Source organism: Propithecus coquereli, unplaced genomic scaffold, assembly GCF_000956105.1.
Source record: "Propithecus coquereli isolate 6110/MARCELLA unplaced genomic scaffold, Pcoq_1.0 Scaffold27, whole genome shotgun sequence".
Classification (NCBI taxonomy): domain Eukaryota; kingdom Metazoa; phylum Chordata; class Mammalia; order Primates; family Indriidae; genus Propithecus; species Propithecus coquereli.
Window position 1 is genome coordinate 2,246,176 of NW_012148285.1, and position 23,943 is coordinate 2,270,118.

General features: G+C 54.7%; 2 protein-coding genes across 3 annotated transcripts in view; one reads left to right on the plus strand and one right to left on the minus strand.

Moving 5' to 3' along the window:
- Positions 1-12,141: 12,141 nt before the first annotated feature.
- Positions 12,142-16,920, plus strand: DNASE1 (deoxyribonuclease I). Of its 2 annotated transcripts, XM_012647719.1 has the most exons (11): positions 12,142-12,405; positions 13,464-13,507; positions 13,663-13,742; positions 14,116-14,263; positions 14,618-14,706; positions 14,855-14,938; positions 15,375-15,490; positions 15,746-15,858; positions 15,935-16,089; positions 16,468-16,564; positions 16,802-16,920. In XM_012647719.1, the coding sequence occupies exons 4-11, from the start codon at positions 14,117-14,119 to the stop codon at positions 16,853-16,855; spliced, it is 855 nt and encodes a 284-aa protein (XP_012503173.1). In that variant the 5' UTR covers positions 12,142-12,405; positions 13,464-13,507; positions 13,663-13,742; position 14,116; the 3' UTR covers positions 16,856-16,920. The 2 variants fall into 2 exon arrangements, with proteins under 2 accessions (XP_012503173.1, XP_012503172.1); XM_012647718.1 differs by having other exon boundaries at positions 13,464-13,742.
- A 21-nt stretch (positions 16,921-16,941) lies between these two features.
- The window catches only part of TRAP1 (TNF receptor-associated protein 1), a 54,217-nt gene continuing 47,215 nt past the window's right edge, over positions 16,942-23,943 (minus strand). The window contains exons 12-17 of the mRNA XM_012647529.1: positions 22,867-23,052; positions 22,304-22,442; positions 21,792-21,877; positions 20,115-20,260; positions 17,280-17,352; positions 16,942-17,179 (exon numbers count right to left, since the gene is read on the minus strand). Of these exons, the coding sequence (XP_012502983.1) occupies positions 17,078-17,179; positions 17,280-17,352; positions 20,115-20,260; positions 21,792-21,877; positions 22,304-22,442; positions 22,867-23,052 (732 nt within the window). The 3' untranslated portion in view covers positions 16,942-17,077. The remainder of the gene's footprint in view (positions 17,180-17,279; positions 17,353-20,114; positions 20,261-21,791; positions 21,878-22,303; positions 22,443-22,866; positions 23,053-23,943) is intronic.

Here is a 23,943-nt window from a genome sequence, read left to right on the forward strand (position 1 = left end):
CTGGCCTCAAACAATTGTCCCATTTCGGCCTTCCAAAGTACTAGGATTACAGGCGTGAGCCCAGTTTTTGAAGCTCTTTTGTTAGGCACATACACATTTAGGATTATGTATTTTATTCTTTTTAGTGCTATCATAAGTGGAATTGTTTTTATAATTTCCTTTCCAGATTGTTCATTGCAAGTATATAGAATTGCAAATGATTTTTGTGTGTTGACTTTATATCCTGCTACTTTGCTGAATTCTTTTTATTAGTTGTAACAACTTTTTTTGTGGAATCTTTAGAGTTTCTTACAAGATCTGAGATAATTTTACTTCTTCCTTTCCAATTTGGATGCCCTCCTTCCCTCCCTCCCTTATTGCTCTGGCTAGAACTTCCAGTGCTATGTTGAATACTGTGGCAAAAGGAGACATTCTCACTTTGTTCCTAATCTTGGGGGAAAATTTTTTAGTCTTTCACCCTTGCATATGTTCAATGTAGATTTTTTATATGTGGTTTTTATTATGTTGAGGTAGTTCCCTTCTCCCAGTTTGTTGAGTTTTTTCATCCTGAGAGGGTGTTGGATTTTGTCAGATATTTCTGCATCATTGAGATGATTATATGATTTTTTTCCTTTTATTTGGTTAATGTGGTATATTACATTGATCAATTTTTATAGGTTGAACCATCCTTGAATTCCAGGAATAAATCCCACTTGATCACAGTGTGTAATCTGTCTAATATGCTGCTGACTTCAGTTTGCTAGTATTTGTAGAAGATGTCTGCATCAGTGTGCATAAGGGATATTAGTCTATAGTTTTCTTGTAGTATCTTTGTCTGGCTTTGGTATGAGGGTAATGCTGGCCTCATAGAATGAATTATAAAGTGTTCCCTACCCTTCCGTTTTTTGGAAAAGTTTGAGAAGGATTAGTTCTCTAAGTAGTCCCAACTACTCAGGAGGCAGAAGCAGGAAGATGACTTGAGCCTGGGAGTTTGAGTCCAGCCTGGGCACCATAGCAAGACCCCATCTCTTAAAAAATAAAAATAAAAATAAATGTCGGTAGAATTCACCACTGAAGCCATCACGTCCAGGATTTTTTATTACTGATTCAATCTGCTTACTAGTTAATTATAGGTCTGTTCAGTTTTTCTATTTCTTTGTGACTTAGTCTTGGTATGTTTTTTGGTTTTGCTTGTTTTTTTTGTGAGACAGGGTCTTAACTGTGTCTCTCAGGCTGTAGTGTAGTGGCATGATCATAGCTCATTGTAACCTCAAATTCCTGGGTTCAAGTGATCCTCCTTCCTCAGCCTCCCAAGTAGTTGGGACTACAGGCATGCGCCACCATGCCCGGCTAATTTTTAAAAATATTTTTAAAGACAAGGTCTCACTGTATTGCTCAGGCTGGTCTTGAACTCCTAGGCTTAAGTGATCCTCCCACCTTGGCCTCCCAAAGAACTAGGATTACAGGTGTGAGCCACCATGCCCAGCCCACTGTCCACCTTTCATTGTCTGTTTGTGATACTGAAACATTCTTCTTTGCCTGATGCTAATCTTTGTCATTGGACAGTGTTGGAGGCAAAAGGGCTTTTCTTGGTTCTGTGTGCTTCACTTACACCTGTTCTGTGACCAAGGCTGGCGTGTGGGACACATGGGACACTCAGCTTTCGGGCAAGTTCCATGGCACCCCGGCTGGCTTCCTGGCAACTTTCTGGTGAATTCAACAGCAATCCTCCCAACCCCAGTGGCTTTCCAGCACTCCTGCAAGCAGCCTTCCAGCTAATTTTGTTGGCACACTCACGGGTAGTTCTTGGCTCCCAGCCTTGGCCTGGGACAGCCCAGTAAACTTCACCATCCAATGGGTGGCTGCGACCACACCCTCTCCCAGGTCTGAATCCTTCCCTTAGGTACCTCCTTTCACCCAAGGGTGTTTGTGGATTTCTCTTTTGCTCCCTCTTAGTTAATTCCCTGTAAATAGTTAATAATTCTTTACACCAAACTTTCCTTATTCAAAATACCGTGTGGTTTCTGTCTCCTGATGGGACCCTGACTGATAGACCTGGTGATGTTTTCACTGGATGCTGAATATTGTAAATCTTAAATTGTTGGCTGCTGAGTTTCATTTTATTCCTTTAGGTAGCGTTGGATTTTGGTCTGGCATGAAGTTAAGTCCCTTAGAATCAGCTGATCCTTTAGAGGCTTGCTTCTAAGCTTTGTTCTGGTGGGTCCAGAGCTACCTTTAGTCTGCAGTTGATTTAGCTCCATTCCTAAGGGTTACACCATTCTGAACCTTCTACCCAGCACCCTGTGAATTAGGAGATCTTTCCACAGTGGCTTGTGGGAACACAAAATACTCTCATCCCTGTGTGAGCTCTGGTGATTGTTTCCTCTGCTTCTCTTCAGGGACTCTTTCCCTGGCCTCCTGGTGTGGTTTCTCTTACACAGGCACAGATGGGTCTTCACCTGGAATCACATCCGGGAGCTCTGCCTCTCCAGTGCTCTACCCTGCAGCTCCCAGCCGCCCAGTCTCCCTGAACTCTCCACTGTGTCTTCTCAACTCCGGGAGACTGGGGGTTCTGTCTGCATTTCTCCTTCCCGCGCTACAGCCTGGAACCCGCCTCCCGCCTGGAACTGGTGCAGTCACAGGACTCACTCCCCGTCCAGTTTCCCTTCTCTCGGGATCACCGTCCTGCAGTGTTTTCTTCCACTGAGTAAAGACAGAATTATGTTGTCCAGTTTTCCAGTTGGTCCAGGGTCCCTGTTACTCCATCTTGAATGAGTATGTAAACAAACAACAGACCAGACAGCCTGTTTGATGAAGTCTCAGAACAGGGGGTGCCTGCTGGCTAAGCTGACTGACATTATTAACATTCCTTTTTTCCTTCTTTTATTAACCAGTCATGGTGTGAATGGGAACAGCATGGTGGCAGAGGCTGTGAGCTAGTGACGTGGGGGTAGCCTGGGGGCAGCCTCCCCAGCAAGCTCCAGTTTTATTAGCTTCCTACAGCTGCATCACCAGTGAGCTGGGGCACCTCAGAAGACCAGGCCTCCTCTCTGGGGCCCAAGTGAGGAAAGGAGCTGATCATCCCTGCACTTGACTGCCCCACCGCGACTCCAGGAGACTGGACAATGGCGAGCAGGCCGGACAAGGCCACCTGTGTCTGGCCCCTCTGCCTTGGGTTGACCAGAAGACCAAGCTGGACCTGTCCCCAGCCCCCAGGTGCTGTCACTGCTCCCACCTGAGGCCCATCTGCGGCTGTGGCCGGTGCATCCCTGCTGCAGCTCCCTGCTGGGGGACAGGCATGGCCCCAGCTAGCAGCTGTGCCCCACGTAGGCCACAGGGGAGGGAATCTAGGAGGCCACCCTTGCAAGGTGAGTGGACACGTCTACACGGTGAGAGGTAAGAACAGTGCTGTTCCCCGGAGCCTGGAGCCTGCAATTCCTGTGCAGGCCGAGTCTTGCAGCTGCCTTTCCTGCTTTCCTCCTGGGGGCGCTTTCAGGGGGACTCTACACGCCTCAGGCCCCTCCCTGGGGCAGTGCCCAGACCTCTGGAGGCCGGGCCCTGTGTCTGCCCACGTTCAGGGGCTCGGCACAGGCAGAACCTCTGGGGAGCCCCTCACGGCTGATGGGGAGTAGAAGCACAGCGTCCTTCGCGGACTGCAGGAGGCGTCTGTCCTGGAAGCCACTGTTGGGGGAAGGCTTCGTTCCTCGTGAGCCTTTCCCTGTGAAATGGTTTCTCCACCCAGCTGAGCCCCCACAGGCTCTGTGGGAACACAAGGTGCTGTCTGCACCTGTCCTCCACCCCCGGAGAAGAGTTCAGCTACAGAGAACGTAACAGCATGTGGCTTCCCACGGGTGATGGGGTGACAGAAGTACCCAGGGGAGGGGAAAACCATGGCTTCCCCACACCCGGGCTGGGGCTATCCACTGGCAGGGCCACATTGCCTCAGTGTCCTGCACTGAGGTCCAGGATGCCTAGGGGACAGGTCTGTCTAGGGGACAGGTGAGCAGAGGGTGGGGACTTGTGGCCCACAGCGTTGGACTCAGGTCTGAGGGTCTGTGGTTATAGCCGTGGTAGCCACCACGTCATGGAGGACTGCATTGTGACACTGGTCTTAGCCCCAGGGCTGCCAACCAGCGCGAGGCTCCTGCTGGGCTCGGGCGTGAAGCCCCGTCCTCTGCGTGGGGACAGGCCCATGCCAGCTCCTCCCTGGTGTGTGTCGCCCGACAGTTCTCAGCCTTGCACCCGGGACCTCCAAGCCAGAGGGGCGAGTTCGGACAGATCCCTTAGCCCATGGAACCGCCCTCCCCTCTGGGAGGGGCCGTCCTTTGTGCTCCTTTATCACCTGTGGTGACTTGTCCCCTTCCTGCCAGGACTGGGGATGTGGAGGCTGGAGTCCGCCTGGCAGAAGGCTGTCCTTTCAGCCACTCGGAGAGGCCCGAGTCAGGCACCCTCACGTGGGATGCTTATACCAAATAGGGACAACTAGAGCAGCCGAGAGCAGGGGGCTCTAAAACGGTGGCTGTGTATGAGAAGGCCCCTCTCTGACATGGACCTTGCCTCTAGCAAATTCTTGGGGAGCACCTGCCATTGGTCCAGCCTGTTCTAGGTGCTGCTAGCTGAGTCCAGCTCTCACGGGCTGAGATCTAGTGGAATGAGACTGACTGTACAATGTGTGTTAGATGTAACCAGATGTGGGGAAAAAAATAAGGATAAAGAGAGTAGTGGGATGAAATGTGGCAATTTAAATCAAATGGGACAGAAGTTGACATCTGGCCAGAGGCTCGAGTGAAGGGAGGGACAAGGCATGGAGGAGGCAGCACACTCAGGTGGAGGGACAGTGCAAAGCCCCTGAGGCAGGAGGCCACATGGGAAACATGGTTGAACTGTCTGCGTGAAACAAGCAAGTGTCTGTAGACCAACCCTTGCCAGTCCTGGGCAGGACCTGCAGTTCTTGTCAGAAATCTCCAGCAGCAAGGCAGTAGGCCGAGTGGAGGACCAACACTCCTGTTCTCTTCGAGGAGCTGTAGAACGAGCTGCTGGTAGAGGGAATTACCATGTCCTGGCTCGTGCTGTCTTCGTCATTAGGACTAGGCTGACGAGGACATTAGCTGTGGCCCTGGAGTTCAGATGAGGGTGCTGAGGTCTTCTGTCCCCAAGGACACTGAGCTGGGCAGGAGGAAATGGCCCCGTGTCCCTTTTGGGTCTCTCATTGCCTGGCACTCCTCTGGACGGGACATCTGTAGCTGGGAGATATCCTCATGGCCCGTGCTAGGCGGGCCAGCCTGGCTGGTTATCAGTCCACGTCCTCACCGACTGGCCTTCTCAGGGGAGTTGCGCTACTCATTCCAGGTAGTGCATACCGACTCTGCTTGTGGCCTGGAAGAGCTCCCAGCAGTGCAGCACCTGCTGAGGACCCGAGGAGCTGGTGCCGGCTTGAGGAAGTGAGGCCCACATCTCGTTCCTGTGCAGGACACGGAGAAGCTGGGCAGAGGTGGCTGCTCGGGGGCAGAGGAGCCAGAGAGCTGCAGGCAATATCCCGGGCTAGCCAGGGAGGGGCTTGGACCTGCTGAGGCAGCCGGACCCGAGGGGCCAAGATCCCTGAGAGAAAGGAGGCCTGAGAAGAGAGACTGACACTCAGACCGGTTTCCCCTCCAGGCATCTGCTGTGAGGCTGCTCAGGGCCAAGCAGCAGGAAGTGGCTGAAAAGTAGAGCAGGGGTTTGGGCAGTTTCACGGAGTTAGGGCAGAGGTTGGGGCCTGTCAGAACGAAGGGTCCTAAGAAATACCCAGCGCTCGGCTGGGCCCCTCAGGGGTCACGTGGGGAGTGGGTGGCCACAGGCAGCCTGGTCTTCACAAGGGTTCCAGAGGAGCTGTGTCAGGGAGTCCCTGCCTGGCCTGTGACCGGTCCCACTGCTGCCCACCATGGGGGTGGGGTGTGAGCTGTCCCTGCAGGGGACATGTCCAGACCTCCCCGCCCTTCTGTCACACATAGTGCCTGATGCTCAGTCGAAAGTGACGAGGCACACTGAGAAACGGGGCCAGAGGAAGAAAGGTGAAGGGCCCACAGGACATTAAGATACTGGTTTTCAGATGTGGACTTTAGAATAACCATGATTAACGTAGTAAAGAAAATAAGTAGGATGGAGAGTTTCACAGAGAATGGGAATTCATGAAAAATACAATGAAAGTTCAGAAAAGAACAGTAACTGAAATTTAAAATTTCATAGGTGGATTTACCAGCAGATCAGGGTCAGCCGAAGAGAGAATTAGTGAGCTGGAAGGAAGGTCAATAGAAAATAGCCTGTGCACACCACAACCAGCTCACTTTATACCTGTGCTCTGCTTTTCCGCCACTTCCTGCTGCTTTGCCCTGAGCAGCTTCGCAGCAGATGCCTGGAGGGGAACGGGTGCTGAGTGTCAGTCTCTCCAATCAGGCCTCCTTTCTCTCAGGGATCTTGGCCCCTGGGGTCCGGCTGTCTCAGGGCCCTCCTCACCCCTTCTGTGGACTCCAGCCTTGGGCATGGAGGGGGCGCTGCTGAAAATGCCCTTTGTGCTTGGGAGAGGCTGAGGTGGCTTTGGAATTCGGTTTGGGGAACACTTTTCACTGTGACCCTTGTTGGAAACAGCTCACTGGGAGTCCATGTGCATGCCCCAGGAGGTAGAGCTCCGTGGCTCTGTTTCATCCTTAAGGGCCTCAGGTTTACCACTGGCAACATGCAAGCTCCCATCTGCCCTCACGGGCTCAGGCTGCAGCCGTTCAACCCTCCCCATCATGCAGTTTAGAAAATGGCTGTTTAAACTTCTTTTCATTTGCCTCTGTGCTAAAAGCAGGGTGCAGAAAAGTAGCAGTGGGAGGCGGGTGGGGACAGGGCAGCCAACAGAGGTTGGACTGAGAGATGCCTGTTGAGGCCCACGCCCTGAGGAAGGTGGACGCTGACTGTCCCCCCAGCAGCCAGGGATGAGGAAGCAGAGGCCGGTCTGCTGCTGAGCGTGACCGTGCCACCGTTGTGAATCTTGGCAATTCAGACGCATGTTCTGAGATTTTTCCATCCTGGGTTAATGCCGTCTTTATAATGAACAGAAATAAATTCATGAGGGGTGGTGAGCAGAGGCTAGGACACAGACCAAGGGCAACACGTTTTGCTGAGTGATGGTTGCGACCTGCTCGGGTCATTGAGCATGGGGATTAAAGTAATGTCACGGCAGACACTGGCCCTTTGCCTGAAGTAAAGAGGACCTTTGTCCTCTAAGATGCTCTGTTGGCGGGGCCAGTACAGACAGCTCCCGAGGGGAGAGAAGGAATCCCAAGAGAAGGGGAGGTGGGCTTTGTGGGACCCCAACAGCCACTAAACCCTGGAGCTTCTGGTCAGCTCAAGCCAAGTGTCCAAGTGTCACTTAGACGTCCCACAGTGTCCAGTGTGCCAGGTTCTGTCTGAGAACAGGGTTTCTCTGGAAGGTCCATGGAAAAAGGGATGTTTTCTCGCTTTGCCTGAAGGTGTGGAGTAGGAGGTGAGCTTGTAGCTTGGCTGTGTCCGGCAGCTGTCTGTGAAGCACCTTCCATGTTCCAGGCATCGTCGTAGGCACTTGGCATATTTTCACGGACAAGAAAGACATGGCCACTGCTTCCTGGAGCTCGTGTTCTGGTCAAGAAGCTGGCCATAAATGAGGATAAGCAGATAGGGAAGTAAACGCTTAGAGAAATAAGCGACATGAGCTGTGAGAAAGTGCAACGGGCCATGTCGGCGGTGGGGACTGGGTGGGCTTAAGCTGCAACTGCAATGACAAGGCAGCTCCAGCTCTCCAAGCGGAGCAGAAGATGCTGAGCTAGAACCGGATGGGTCATAGTATTGGATTTCATGTTAAGGACAATGAAAAACTGGTGACAGGTTTTAAGCAGGGGAATAACATGATCAAATCACACACGAGATGTTCTTCGAGCTGTGTGGATTGTGGGAACGGGTTTCTGGAAGCAGGAAGGCCATAGGGACAGCGGTGGCAACAGGGCCTGTGTGCAGGCTCTGGATGCGAGTGGGGGCGGGGCCGTGGGACAGAGGGAAGCTCAGGGACAGGCACTGATCTCGGGTGTTTGTCTGAGCATCTGGATGGTCATAGGGCCAGAGCAAGGAGTGGGCAGGGCCAGGGATGTAATCAGGGTTCATTACGGCCATGGCACGTTCACAGTGCCGTCCGACCCGAGAGGCAGGGTCCTGGCTGCAGCTGAGGTCGGACAAATCCCCTGCCCCAGAGGACAGCTGCAGGCGTGTTTCCTGAGCCTGTGCAGGCCGCTGAGTCCTCTGGAAATGTACTCATGAGACTGTCCTTTGTCCTGTACGGCTGTACAGTTTCCTGCAGTCTGCGTCATGCTCTGTCCCCACGGTGCTGTTGAACATGAGCTTCTGTCCCCTGTATTTGCTTTAAGCTGGTATTTAGATCTAGAGGTTCAATCATATTGAAGATCGTTTTGGCAAGAGTTCTTCCAAAGTGCTGCTGTGTTCTTGGGTCAGGAGGCACAGAGGGCCGGTTGTCTGTTGTGTCAGCAGCACTGACAGACTGCAGAGCGGTGAGTTTCAAAATCCAGCATTCCTTCCTCGTTTACTAGCTGGAATAAGCCCATCAGAAGAGAACCTTCTCTAACTGTGGGTTACTCAGCAGTACTATTTGCATAGGAAAGGCAGGATAAGTTCTGGATTCTTTGCCTTTGTTTGCCTGTTTGCAGAATAATGAGTTGACTCCCTAGCATCCCCCAAAAGTGGCTGGTAATTTTTTTACACCAGTATGAACTCATATATTTAAACACAAGTGATATGGGAGGGTGGGTTGGGTGGCTGGTTTTTGAGACAGAGTCTCACTGTCGCCCAGGCTGGAGTGCAGTGGTGTGATCACAGCTCCCTGCAGCCTCCAACTCCTGGGCTCAGGTGATCCTGCTGCTGTAGCTTCTTCCTAAGTAGCTGGGACTGCAGACATGCACTACCACACCCGGCTAATTTTTATTTTTTGTAGAGATGAAGTCTCACTATGTTGCCCAGGCAGGTCTCGAACTCCTGGCTTTAAGCAATCCTCCTGCCTTAGCCTCCCAAAGTGCTGAGATTATAGGCATGAGCCACCGTGCCTGGCTACAAATGATATGTTTAATCCATTGCAATTAATTCTTCTCAGTAGTGATTTATAGAATTGAGAATTTCTTTGTGATAGGATGTTCAACCATTGTAAATGATGAGGCTAGAAAAGAAATTATATTCAGTACAGTGGGATATATAATCTAGTAACCCAGGTACACCCATTATGTTAGACCCAGAGTTTCTCAGGCTTTCTCAGTGCAGAGCACTCTTCGTTAAGGTTCCATAATTATTTTAAAGGGCCCCTAGGTCAAAAGAAATACCTGACGGTTCCATCTGTTAAATAGGTAAACCAAAATAATAAGTACTTATGTCCTGGAAACTCATAGTTGGACATTTGGAATAATTATACACATAAATTTAAAGAAAAAAAAAAAACTTATTTCATGTTTAAGTAGCCACAGTTACTTCCTCACGGGATGTGTGCACTTGTTGGCTACTTGTTAAACCCTGGAACCTGATTCAACACTGCCACCCTCATTGCCTCGCTCCACACTGCTTCCCACCCGGTAATTGTTCTTCCAGTAGCTGCTACGGCCCAGCTCTGCAGCCAGGGGACATCTTGGAAAGGAACAAAGCAAGATGTAATGGGCCGGGCGCTCACACCTGTAATCCCAGCACTCTGGGAGGCCGAGGTGGGAGGATCACTTGAGCTCAGGAGTTCAGGACCAGCCTGAGCAAGAACGAGACCCCATCTCTACTAAAAATAGAAAAAGTAGCCGGGCATTGTGGTGGCACCTGTAGTCCCAGCTACTTGGGAGGCTGAGGCAGGAGGATTGCTTGAGCCCAGGAGTCTGAGGTTGCTGTGAGCTAGGCTGACGCCACGGCACTCTATTCAGGTCAACAGAGTGAGACTCTGTCTCCAAAAAAAAAAAAAAAAGAGGTGGCGCTGGAATTGGCGAATAGTGCAGAGATGTCGGTTGTTACTGTTCCCCTCAGAAAGGTCCTGGCTAGTTCACAGGCGCCTCTGTGCCCTTCCCCTTTTCCCTCTTGATGGGTGGGAGTTTCCCTCCCTGGCCCCAGGCATGGATGTGGAGTTGGTCACCACCTCCTCCCCCATACTCTAGAGCAAGCCCTGTGTGGCTGGCGCTGCTGCAGGTGTTCCTGTGAGGCCATTTGTCCCCAGCCGTGGTGCTTGTAGGATTTTTCTTTGTCCTTTGATTTTAGCCGCATCAGAACACATGACCTGGCTCAGACTTCTGTCAACTGTTACATGCTGTTTTCCCTTCCCGTGTCTGTGACAGGTTTAATTTAACCAGAGAAGCTCCTCAAGGTTAATGTACAAATAGCATGCCCTGATCTCAGAAACTGGCTGGCTTTTCTGGTTGTTGCCATTGGCTGCAGCTCCCCTTTCTCTATTGATGTGACTTTGGAAAATGCCAGAAGTACTGGGATTTCTCTCCAGGATTCCCTGGCGCCCATTCCTGTGTTTCCCAAGTGGGGCCCAGCATGAAAGGAGCACCCCCTACACCTCCCAATGAAGCCGGGCTTGGCCTGTGGCTTGCCAAGGCCAACAACGTGGGCAGAGAGACGGCAGGCCAACTCCAAGCCTCAACCTCAGGGCACCCACCGTGTTCTGCCCACTTCCCTGGGAGCTCTCCACCCTGTTGGAAGAGCAGGCAGAGTGGAGGGGGAGGCTGCGGTCCCTCCAGCCCAGCCCTAGACTAGGGCCCAAGGAGCAGAGCCTCCCAGATGACCTGTGAGCATGAGAAATGCATATTGTTGTCTGCGCCTCATTTTGAGGTGGCTTGTTACACAGCAACAGCTGACTGATACAGATGGGAAAGATGTCTATCCGGGAGTGGAGGAAGAGTGATGGAAACTCAACATCTGAAAGGGTTGCTGTTCCCCGGGACAGGATGACGTTTTAGGAGACGAAATCATTCTTCCGTGGACTAATGTTATGTCAGTTGATTCTTAACCCTCAGGGGAAGGCAGTCAAGGTCTTAACCCATCTGATAGATGAAGACACGGAGGTCCCAAGTGGTTGAAAGGACAGGGGTGTGCCTGGCCAGGGCCCGCGTCTCTGACACCCAGGCCAGGCCCTTCCCGGGCTGTGCTGCTCACTATAGCCAGGGGGCTGCCACATGCTGGGCTGCAGGTGCACAAGTGCATACAAGTGAGACCTGAGTCCCGACCCTCCTTCTGGTGCGTACAGGAAGGAGGCGGGCACCGTGCCTGGGAGCTCCCGAGAACAGACAGGGCAGCGTTTGGTTGAACTAGGAGGGGCCTACACAGCAGATGGGCACCTTTGTGCTGGGAACCAGGGTCAGACACCCACGCTATGAGCAATAACTGGTGTCCCCTGAGTCTGGCTGGAAGCTGGACCAGGTGGCCTCTTATTAGAGGACGGTGGCTGCCCTCTAGGCTCACTCTCTTTCCCCATGAGGGTCTTTGTCAGACACGTATAGAGGAAAGAAAAACACCGAAGTCAAAGGACCAGGCCATATACACCGAAGACTGCAATGGCCTTGCTTGGTGTTTGGTCACCGGATTTTGACATGCTTGAGGCTGTCCCAACCTCAAAGATTGAGAACAGGAAGAATCGGCAGTCAGCACTTTGAAAAAGTCCAAGATGGGGCTTCTGGCAGCTTGAGGAGCAGGTCGTGAGGTCCCGTCTCATAGACACTGTATCCAGGGACAAATGAGTTCATCTACCTTAGTGACGCCAACCAGAGCCGTCTGTCAGCGTGTTTTTATTACCAAAAGGGGGACTCCTGTCTTGGTTTACCTTCTGACTGTTTTTAATCCCCACTAGGTCCGCCTTCTGCTTCATGCTGGCCAGTTCAGTGGCACCTTCCTGACTTTGACCTTGGCTTCTGTTGACTCCTGCCGGTGAGGCCACCTGCTCCGTCCTCCAGCCTCCCACAAACCCCCACCCACTCTGGCTCTTACGATTGGGTCCTGCCTCAGTTCTGCCAGGCCTTCAGGGGATGCCAGGCCCTCCCACGCGGCAGTGCTGTCCTTGTAGAGCCAGCATAGCCCCTTCCAAATGGGCAGAGCCCCTGGGATGGGGTGGCGGGCTGAACTGGCACCCCAGAAGACATCTGACCTCATCCCTATGATCTCTGCATGTTAATTTATGTAGCAAAAAAGGACTTGGCAGATGTGATTGAGGATGGTGAGATGGGGACACTGTCCCCACTATCTGGGAGGACCTTAAATGTAGGCCTGTATAAGGGAGTAGAGGACAGGTGACAGTGGAGGAGGCCATGTGCCCACAGAGGAGATTAAAGTGATGCACAAACCAAGGATTGCCGGCAACCATCAGAAACTGGAAGACGGGGAAGGATCCTCCCTGGAGCCTCTGAAGTGAGTGTGGCCCTGCTAACCCCGCGATCTCAGGCTTTGGGCCTCCAGAACTGAGAGGACGAATTCCTGATGCTCTGAGCCACGAAATTGGTGGTGGGTGGAGCAGGCAGCCTCAGGAAATGAATATAAATGGGAAAGTGAAGGATTCCAAGAAATGACTGGACCCAAGGCCTGGCCTGGCTCCTAACTGCTGCCCCACCCTTGGGACCTGGTCACTTGGGGTCCCCCCCGGGCCTGAACACCTCAAAAAGACTCCCCACTGCCTGGCCAGCAACTTGGAGTGGGCCTTGCAGTCTCACCCTTCCTGGCCCTGTGGCCAGTGGACCCCCAGGCCAGGCAGCCCTAACGCTGGAGGGCCACGCTCCCTGTCCAGGGCCCTTGGTGTCTTGCCGAGTTGCCTGCACCTCATGGCTGCTGCACCAGGAAGGCAGGAGTTAGGGTTGGTAAGAGCGTCCTGGGCCACCGCAGGGTTCTGTTTGCAACATACAACTCTTTATGGGGCTTTGGCCTCTGGCTCCATGGTGACCTCGGGGCCCTCAGACCAGGGACGGGCAGCCTGGCCCCACCCTCCTGCAAACAGCCACTATACCCAACCCTCGTGGAGAGCCTGGGGTTGGTGGGGGGCCAGGGGCTGCGTGTGTGAAGGACAAAGGAACCTTTGGCCCTTTCATTAGATGTTTTAAAACCAAGTGCAGGCTGGGCGTGATGGCTCACACCTGTAATGCTAGCACTCTGGGAGGCCGAGTCAGGAGGATTGCTTGAGAGGTCAGGAGGTCGAGACCAGCCTGAGAGCAAGAGCAAGACCAGGTCTCTACTAAAAATAGAAAAAATTAGCCAGGTGTGGTGGCACGTGCCTGTAGTCCCAGCTATTCAGGAGGCTGAGGCAGGAGGATCACTTGAGCCCCCAGGAGTTTGAAGTTGCAGCGAGCTATGATCACGACACTGCACTCTAGACAAGGTGACAGAGTGAGACTCCTGTCTCAAAAAAAAAAAAAAAAAAAACCAAAAAAAAAAAAGTGCAAACGTGATTATCAGGTGCTGTTTTCCTGTTTTTACAGCAGCAAGGAACCTGTCTGCATGGAAACCACCCAGACACCCTCAGGTGTGCACGTGTCCCAGGGAAGGTCAGGCTGCCAACCTTTAAAGCCTGGGGGAGCACACGCTGCCCTGCAGAACCCCGAGCCCAGCAGCACTGCCAGGACCTCACTGCCGTGCTTCCTCAGAGGCTTCCCTTTGTAGACTATTTTTTCCTTACAGAAGGAGAAAATTGATATAAAAGAAACTCTAGATTCTTGGCAGAATTGCTGTCATCTCTGTGGACATCATCGTCACCTCAGGTGAGCACTAAGCCCGGAGTCGAGTCCTGGGAGGGAGGCTCAGAGCTGCGTCCCCCCCCGCAGAGTGAAGGGTCTCCTCCAGCGAGCCTGGGTCCCAGTGGGCTCTGGGGTCCCTCACAGGGGCTAATTTTCTGGTGAGTGAAGGAGGAGACCCAGCGTCCTCTATGGGCACAGGTGTCTGGCTCTCTGGACACTGCGAACAGGTGGCGAGGGTCTCCCCAGCCTGCGTTGCGGCACAGCCCATGAAGACAGGACCTCCGGGACCTTGGGCTCCAGCAGCTCCTGCCACACTGGGCTCCCAGGAGGCAGGGATTCTGGTGGCAAGGGGTGACATCTCACTTCCCCCACACCCCTGTGACCTTCGTTCTCCCAGGATGAGGGGAGTGAGGCTGCTGGGAGAGCTGCTGGCCCTAGCCGGCCTGCTGCAGGTGGCCCCGTCGCTGAGAATTACAGCCTTCAACATCCAGACTTTTGGGGAGACCAAGATGTCCAATGCCACCCTGTCCAACTACATTGTGCAGGTGAGTCCCTGAGGGCAGAGGAACCCAGGTTAGGGGTAATGGGCCCTGGGCACGGGAGGGGGTCAGCCTGGTGGGGCCACAGACTGCCGAGTGTGGGACATCAAGCACCTGCAGTCTCAGCCTTGTCACTTAGGGGTGGAATGGGCCCTGGCTGCCAGCCCAGGGCCCTGTCACAGCTGTGCTGTCCACGACTGGCAGTGGGAGCCCAGGCAAAGGCACAAGGCTGCGGGCCAAACCGGGCTGGGAACCACTCTGGGAACAGCAGCTGCTGCTCCTGTTGTGGGTGTCCTGGGGGCAGGGAGGGCTGGACATACCAGGCGGCCAGCTCAGCACCGCTGTGGCCCCATCCCCCAGATTCTGAGTCGCTACGACATCGCCCTGGTCCAGGAGGTCAGAGACAGCCACCTGACGGCCGTGGGGAAGCTGCTGGACAAACTCAATCAGTGGGTGACAGCATGGGGTCCTGGGGGAGGTGACGACCCCATCCAGGCACAGCCTCACTTCATCGGGGCCCCAGGGGCAGAGCCCTGCTGGCAGCCAGAGGGTCCCTCTGTGGTGCCCTGAGTGGGACCTTCTGTTTCCTCAACCCAGGGATGCACCAGACACCTACCACTATGTCGTCAGTGAGCCACTGGGACGCAACAGCTACAAGGAGCGCTACCTCTTCGTGTACAGGTAGAGCCCCGGGCCCGGCTGGTCCGTGAGGCATGGACGAGATGTGGCGGGCAGACCGTGTCTGTGCCTCGTCGGCACCGACAAAGGGCTGAGGGGTGGTCTAGAGCCCGGGAAGTCGGCTCACCTGGGAGGACCCCAGCAGAGTTGGAGAAGCAATTTGCCCTATGGGACAAGCGTCCAAGGCCACAGAGCAGGGTGCAGTTGGAGTCCAGCCCCCTGCGGCCTCAGACCCGGCGGGTGAGCGGGTGGCTCGCTCCTGGGCCTGCCCTCCGGGGTGCCTTTCACGGCCTTCGCAGGGGCGGGCAGGATGTGGCTGGAGCTCAGACTCGGCCCCTCCTGCGGCCCAGGGAGTGGAGGGGCTGGCCCACAGGTGCCGAGCCGGAGGGCGCAGCTCCCCAGCCCAAGGTCACCTCTCCTCCACCCCGCCTTCCCGCAGGCCTGACCAGGTGTCCGTGCTGGACAGCTACTATTACGACGACGGCTGTGAGCCCTGTGGGAATGACACCTTCAGCCGAGAGCCCGCCATCGTCAAGTTCTCCTCCCCGTTCACGGGTGAGTGCTGCCGCGCCACGCCTCAGCAAGGGGGACACCTGGAGAGCATGTCGCATGCTGCCCCCTAGCTCCAGTGCTTTGGCCGTACATTCCTTAGGAAAATGCCTACCCCCTAGGGGACTGTCACTCGTCCCAGCCCCAACAGCATGACTGAGCCTGGCCCTGCAGGAGTGCGGACCCCAGCGCACCCTCGGGCCAGCTCACCCGGAGGCAGGCCCTGTACACCTGCACTTAGTGTGACCACTGTCTCCTCAGAGGTCAGGGAGTTTGCCATCGTGCCCCTGCACGCAGCCCCAGCAGACGCGGTGGCTGAGATTGACGCCCTCTACGATGTCTACCTGGATGTCAGGCACAAGTGGGACATGGAGGTGAGACCCTCCTAGGGACAGTGGGCTCTAGGGGCCGACATTTGTCCCTGGGCCAATTGATGGGTGTTCCCTGTAGGACATCATGTTGATGGGTGACTTCAACGCTGGCTGTAGCTACGTGACCCCCTCCCAGTGGCCATCCATCCGCCTGCGTACGAATCCTGCCTTCGAGTGGCTGATTCCTGACTCGGCTGACACCACGGTTACGTCCACGCACTGTGCCTACGACCGGTGAGCAGCCTTGACTTGTAGGTCCAGCTTCAGAAATGGCTAAGTTTGAGCTTTAGTTGATCCACTTAAGAAACGAGACAAAAAGAGCCACATTTCTCATTTTTTTGGAAAAGCACGTTTAGGGATGAAAGGAGAGGCAGAAACCTGGGTTCTCACCTGGTTTTTGCTTCTGAACAGCCTCAGGTGTACAGGCTGCGGGTGTGCAGTTTTGGGCTCCCTCAGACCTGCACGGGCTCGGGAGGTGCCTCGGCTCAGCTTTAGGAGCAGCACAGTGAGGACGGTGTGACCATTCACCAGACCAACATGTGAGCCGGGGGAGCCCAGAGCCAGGGCAGCGAGTGAAATGGGAACCTTCTCTCTCATCCCAACACACTACAGCATTGTGGTCTCAGGGTCTCTGCTCCAAGGCGCCGTGGTTCCAGGCTCGGCTGCCCCTTTTGACTTCGAAGCTACCTACGGCCTGAGCAACGAGCTGGTACGTGTCCTTCCCTGGCACGCGTAGCTGGGACGCAGGAGCTGAAGGAGGCCTGTGTTATCCTGGCACAGCTACTGCTCTTCCACGGGCCTTTCCCCAACGGGTCGTAGGCCAGGGTCGTTTAGGTTGTGACTGCAAGGTTTCTTCCACCAGCTCTTCCCAGGTGGACCTGGCAGTGAGGTGCATGGGTACAAGAGCCTGGGTTCGGTCCTGACCTTGCCACCCACCTCCCCACAGGCCCTGGCCATCAGTGACCACTACCCAGTGGAGGTGACATTGAAGAGAGCCTGACCTGAGCAGTACGCGGCAACCTCATGGACTATGTCACCGAGGCACCCTGCCTTCTCAGAGCCTGGACAAAAAGTCTATCATGTAGATTAAGAAATACCTTTTAATTTAGGTAAATAAAGTTCAAGATTCTCATTTGTGTGTCAGTCCTTCCTCCCCCTGCCTGGAAGACACTTCCACAGGCTGAGGCCACAGCTCCACCCAGGACCAGCACCCCCTGGGCCGTCAGCGTCTCTCCAGGGCCTTGACCAGAAGGTCGTTCAGGCGGCCTACCATCGGTCTGGGGTCGTCCACGAGCCCAGCTGCGATCATGGCGTTCTCGTATATCTGAAAGGCAGGGGTGAAATGGCGCAGTTGCAGCACAGCCCGGGTCTGGCTCAGGGGGCCCCTCCCAGGCTCTTGTGAGCCCAGAGCTGGTTCCTCTCACCTGATCCATGAGCAGCCGGGCCAGGTCGGGCTCGCTCTCCCTGAGCTGACTGAGCTTCTTGATCAGCGTGTGTCTGCAACACAGAAACCACCAGAGCAGCTGGCGCAGGACTGCGCGCCACCCACCCGCCTCTGCTGTTGTGTTCCAGCTGCCTTTCTGAGACGCTGGGTTTATCAGGACATTTTAAATAGTGCAAGAGGACTGGCCAGTATAAAAAAATTAGATGTAAGTGATCGCTTACAGATAATTTGATTATACGCCGAGAAAGTCAGTCAAGGTTCAATATTAGAAAATGCAGGGAGGTGCTGAGTACTAAGGTTAAGATACGCTAAAACACCATCAAAGACAAAGGAGGAAAGTTAGACGTGCAGTGGTTCTTGGATAAGCAGACCATAAATGATGATTCCTTTATATTAATAGATTAGATTAATAGATTAGATTAGGTATAAAAGAAAATTTTTAATATAAACAATCTAAAATTTATACAGAAAAGAACAGCCAAGAAAAGAACGGGGAGGAAACCCCAGATGCTGAAACACATTATAATTATTTCGTTCTCAGGCAAGTTGTCCGACAAAGCAAACAGCTCAGGGCGACAAGGTGAAAAATACAGAAATACGCTGACCGATAAAGACGGGCATTTCGCTTAGGACAGATTACTCAGCCATCCAGAAAAGGATTCCAGAAATAAAGCAAAGATTAAATACAAAATTAAAAGCAAAATACTAGAAGAAAACAAAGAAGAAATGTTTTATGATTTCAGAAGGGGAAGCCTTTACCAGGCAAACTACAAACCCAGAAGCCAAAAAGGAAAGAACGACACGACTGACTACGTACCATCTAGTGTCAAACCTTACTCATAGGTAATGTTTCACTTACGAAGAATGACAGAAATTGACAAGTCTGATAAAACTGAGGGCACAGGGAAATGTCGCCCCTATAAAGCAATCTATAAAATGACACATGGATGACGCACGAAGACTTTGTAACAGGGAACATTTTAAATGTCCATCCTCACAGTGGAATCCACATAGCTGGAAACGAGGAGGACACTCTCAACACACTAGCACGGAGCTCTCTCGGTTAGCCGCTAGGTGAGAAAAGGTGAGGACCCACCACACAGCAAGTGACCCTTGTGTAAGTAACAGAGGAAACCCATGGGCGTACCGGCCCGCGAATGCGCACGGCATCTCTGCCAACACTCGGAAGAAACCAAATGCTGGCTGCACTCTGGACACAGATGGGAAGAGAATTTTCCCTTATAAACTCTTGGTTCTTTTGAGTTCTGACCCATGTGAACATAATATCAAATGTAAAACCAAATAAAATTTAAAAGTGAAATCTTCTGGCAATAGAAACAAGCAGTTCTGCACAGCTATCTTCTAAAACCAGCTTTGTGCCACAACTAGTTAAGGTGACTGGGCACATGCCTCGCTCAGCTGCCCCTGTGCAGGGAGGCACAGGCATCCTGCCTGCCGGACCCCTGTGGGAACAGCCAAGTCAGACCTTCCACCTGGAAAAGCCTGGTCTGGGAATTTGGCTCAGAAAATGGAAGAGGTACCTCCCCACCCCCAGCAGTTTAATTTAAAAATTTGTGGTTATAAAGAAACAACAAAAAAAATTAAATGTGTTATATAAAAAAAAAAAAAACAAAAACACTACATACGCGTAAAACAAAAGTCAAAGAGAGAATACCAATTAGGATACACTGACTGTGGGGGGTGGGGCTATGGATTTTGATTTTCTTTTTGCTATTTTCTAACATTTTTGGTAACTTGTTGCCAATTCTCCTGAAAATTCATTTAGGGAATCAAAACAATCTCAGTCCAACCCCAGCAGTTTGTGTGAACATGGGTGAATCTTGTCGGGCTAATTTAAAAAGGTAGATAAAAGTAAGAACCGACAGTAATCCAGACATCCTCAAAGAAAAGTAAGGGGGACTCGCTCGCTGGAAACGAAGACTTCCGGGAATGCCGAGTGGCAGCGCTGGCAGCACCGGCACAGAGAAGGAGGGACAGACGCACAGGCGTGTGGACACCCAATACCCAGTGACAGAGAAGGCAGCGTGGGCCAGAGGGGCAGGGGACAGACTTGTGCAGTGCGCAGGGCAGGGACAATTGGTGTCCTGTGGAGTGAGAGGAAATCGCGTCTCTCCCATGTACCAAACTAAGTAGAGATGAGTTAAAAACCATGACGAAAGGCCAAAACCGATAAATAGCTTCTAGAAAGAAATGTTGGAGAATTGATGACTCTAAGTGATAAAGATTTCTTTAAAAAGACAAAAAAACATTAATGAAGATTTATAAATTTGGTTACATTAAAACTGAGAACATCTACTCATCAAAAGGTACCTTAAGGCAGGTGAAAAGACAGTAGGGAAAGACATTTGCAGCTGACGAAGGATCTACAACCAATTACAAATCAATAAACAAAACCCAGCAGGAAGAAAGGGGGGTCTTAAATGATGTGTCGTAAGAGGGCCAAGGCCAGAAAACCGTGAAAGGGGCTGTCGCTGCCAGGGACCTGGGGGTGGCCAGTCCACTCTGCGAGCTGCTCAGGGCTACGGGGCAGAACTCCAGCAGGGAGACCCGTGGAGACGTCTGCGGGGCCAGCAAGTTTCCGTGTTTTTAAACTTCACATGGGTATAAAGTTGAACCTAACACAGTTTAATTACACAGGTATTCTCTTTATAAACGGCCACCCAACTGCATATGAGCTTCACGCACATTTCTTACGCGTCATGTTTGAGGTAAAGGCACCCACACTCTCGTCCAATTCTGAACACTCCCCTGGCAGGTCGGAAGGGACCAGAAGCAGCGAGAGCCCCGGCCTCACCTGGGGTTGATCTCCAGCGTGGGCTGCAGGAGCTGAGCTCGCTCCTCCTGGGTCCTGGCCAGCTGCTGCATGCGCAGGAAGTGCCGGGCGGCCCCCATCTCCAGCACAGTGACCATGGCGGGGTGAGTATCCAGCCGCAGAGTCACCTGCGAGCAAAGCCCAGGGGCTGGAGGTGACTGTACCCCAGTAGTCAGGGGCTCTGTGGGTGAGGGGGAGCTGGGGATGGGGTGTCCCTGAGGCAAAGGGGCTGAGGGCTGGCAGTCTTGGCCCAGGGGAAGGAGGGCAGGAGGAGGCGGGCCTCAGAGGCAGGCCCTGGTCCCGGCCCGCAGTGCTCCCTCCCTCCCTCCCAAAGGCCCACCGACGGGCGGGATCCTGAGCTGCTGCCCCCACATGAAGGCGCAGAGCCTGTGGGCGGCTCCTTCCTCCTCCCAGAGCCACCAGGGGCTGAGGTCTCACACTGAAGGTCTACCCTGCCCGGCACGTTCACCTCCGTCCTCCACAGGCTGCCTGCCAAGTCTACGTGACCTCTGAGCAGCCCCGGCACTGGCCGCAGGCCCACCTCGGGGCAGGTCCTTCTCTGAGGTCTCTTATTTGCCTCATCTGGTCTCTGGGGGTGGCTCGAGCTCCTCCCTGCAGGCCTCACTCTTGTGCCCTCCCCCTAGGTCTCCTGGGCCCTGTGTGACTAGCAGACCCTCCTCTGCCCACAAGGCGTCCCCAGCCAGCGCCTGCGAGCAGGCCCCTCACCCCCACGGGTCTGGGCCTCCTGAATGCAGGAGCCCACGGCTGCTCTGACCCCAGGGGGCGTGGGGGGCGGGGAGGAGAATCTGGACTCTCACTCGAATCCAGCCTCCCTGACATCTAGCTGTGTGATCTTGGGACGCTCTCTGTGGACTGGGGACAACAGGTGACCTGAAGCTCAATGAGCGAGCACTAGTGAGGCAGGACCACGGCAGTGCTACGGAAGTGCGCTATGGCACCAATTCCCATCTGCACATCCTGGCTCTGGCTGCTCCCTGCCCGGGATTCCTGCTCTCACCCAGTGCCGCCCCTTGTCTCCCAAGTCCCATGCCACTTCTGGGACCTGCCCGCATCCATCCTCCTCTGCTCCTGCCAGCCCACCCTGCACCTGCCTCTCCCCTGGGGGCCACTCCTGCACGGTCCCTGAGCTGGTGGTCCTGCACAGGATGCCTGTTCTCTTCTAGCTGAGCCGACCAGCGGGGTCTTAGCTCATCCAGAACCCCCCCAACCAAGAACCCAAGTGGGAACATGAGCTCCTGAGGGCTGGGGTGGAACATCCCTTTTTTTGGAACCATGTCATCAGCTGCCACAGCTCCTGCAGGGCCTGGACCAGGATGGCCCGGGGTGGCCTGCTGGGCTCCTCCGCTCACACCCACCCGGCCTGCGGCTGCTCCTTCCAGCCTCCCGGTTCCCACCCGCTCCACATCAGGGGACACAGGGAGGCAGACCCTGCCTCTGGCCTCAGCAGCACTCCTGGAGTACACGGCGACGTGTGTGTGGGAGCAGGGACCCTCGGGGGCTCCACCTTACATCACAGGCTTTTACCACCGTGGGGCGGACCCACCAGGCCAGGAAGGGGAAGGCGGCAGCCCGGCCAGCTGCTATGGGGCACCGAGGGCCATGGCGGCCAGATGGCGGCTTGTCCCCAGAAGGCCTCACCTTCACGTTGGTGATGCGCGACCCCAGCACGTTTCTCATCCAGGCCATCAGCTCCTCCGTCTCCTTCTCGGACAGGCACTCGCCGGCTACAGGAGGGCAGCAGGAGTGAGCTCGGCTAGCTCCACAGCCCCCCGCTCCTCCCCACCTGCCACGACGGAGACAGAAGCTCCTTCCTAAAACCTCGGGGAGCACAAGTCTGGCTGCCTATGGCTCATATAATTTTGTCAGGGCTTTGAAAACACAATTCTGATTCCCTCAGGAAGCTTAAGTCAACTGTAAGACGCCACGGTGGAAGGGGCGTTGGAGACCCTGGATCTACACAGGGGACACTGTCCATTAATCACTAAGATGTTCCCAACAGCTTCTTTCATAGGTTGGTGACCCCAGATCAGCTGAGAAAAAACCCTGTGCAGACCCACCGCTGCAGGAGAGCAGACGCCCTGAGGACGTGACCACCAGGCCCCAGCCCCACCCTCGCTGGCCCTGTGCCCGGAGAGCGGCAGGCAGCCAACCTGGGGACCCGTCCTCAAGCTTCTCCTCCTTGTAGTGATCGACGACAATGTCTGTCTCCACGGAGATCAGTTTCTTCTTGTCAAACTCACGAAGGTGCAGCAAGGTCAGCTCATCAAACTGCTCGTAGCAAAAGAGAACCTGCGCACGTCGAAGAACACGCCTGTCAGGCCTGCAGGGGTCTCTGCCCTCGAGGAGAGGAAGAGAGGAACCCACGGGGACGCCGGGGCTCTGGGCCTCAGCAGATGGCTCTGAGGGAGGCTCCAGCTGCCGTGGCAGTGTGAATGCCCCACTCGCAGACAAATTCATGCGTGACTTGGTGAGAAACGCAACCAGATTGCAGATGGCCCGGGCCCCTGTTCCCCTGGACCCCGACCCACCTCTCAGTCCTCCCAGGTCTTGGGCACGTGCAGCCATTTTCCACCAAACACAGAGCCGAGAAGTTCAAGACCCTCCCCAGGGAGCTCAGACCCAGCTCCACGGGAAAGCCAAACGCAGGGAGCCTTGGCCGGGCAGCAGCTGCGCAGCCTCGGGGAGCCGGCCCCACCTTCTGTCGCTCACCCACCTCCGTGTCCTTCTGCTTCATGGCCTCGAAGTAGGGCGAGTGCTCGGCCAGGTGCCGGCTGGGGGCACACAGGTAGTAGATGTTGCGGGTGCCAGCCCGCATGCGGCTGGCGTAGTCTGCGAGGCTGGTCAGCTGCCCCGCAGGCAGCGCCGAGGACTCGTAGCGCAGCAGCTTTGCTATGTCCTCCTGGAGACAGACAAGGGCAGGTCCCTGCGGGCTCCAGGTCCACACTCTGAACACCTCCCGACCTGCTGGGCACCGGCCCTCTGGGCTGGCTCGGGCCCCCGGGGGCTGTGTGGGCCCTTTGCTGGTGTCTGAGACAGGCCGTGCTCTGGGGAGCTATGGGGGCTCGGCCCAGACTCCACCCCGGCAGACCCTGCCCCGCGTGGGCACATGGACACGGATGTGAAGTCCACGTTTCCCAGCCTTCCTCATAGCCACGTGTGGCGGGTGACGAGCTCTGGCCAGTGGGTGGGAGTGGGACTTGGAGAAGGGCCCTTAGAGGAAGAGGACAAGCCCCTGTGCGCCGAACACAGACGTGACTGCTGGGGCCCGTCTGTGCTCAGGTGGGAGCTGCATGGGAAGGACGCAGGACAAGCTGGGAGCCCGACACTGCCTCACCTAAGCCACTGTCACCGCTGACAGTGACAGACACAGAAGAGGGGTGGGGAGTGCAGGGACGTGAGGAAAGGCATGGAGGACACCGGGGGTAGGAGTGATGAGACTGGGATTCCAGGTGCACAGAGGCGGAGAGGGGGAAAAACAACGGATTGGGACCGGCCCGGCAAGGCCTGATCCACGTCCACACGCTGGGATCTGCAGTCCCCGTACACGGCCAGGACCCTCGTCGGCAAACACTCGCTTCACGGGAGTGGACACCGCACGGCACTCAGGAAGGTCTCTGGCACGCGGTGAGCACCACCCAGGAGCTGCTAACTACATGCTAAAGCAGGCAAGAGCGAGTGGAGAGTTTAACCAGCCTGCGCGGGAAGGCGCTGAGGTCTGTTGACAACCAGGCGGCAGGACCAGGGCCTGACGGGAGAGCCGGCCCGGAAGCCTTCCTCCGAGCCCCGTCCC

Bases quoted from the DNA above. Each gene is read 5' to 3' on its own strand.
- DNASE1 (XM_012647718.1), top strand. From the start codon at position 14,117: ATGAGGGGAGTGAGGCTGCTGGGAGAGCTGCTGGCCCTAGCCGGCCTG. The intron at 14,707-14,854 runs GTGGGTGACAGC...TCCTCAACCCAG, and splicing joins CTGCTGGACAAACTCAATCA to GGATGCACCAGACACCTACC. The intron at 16,090-16,467 runs GTGAGCAGCCTT...AACACACTACAG, and splicing joins ACGCACTGTGCCTACGACCG to CATTGTGGTCTCAGGGTCTC.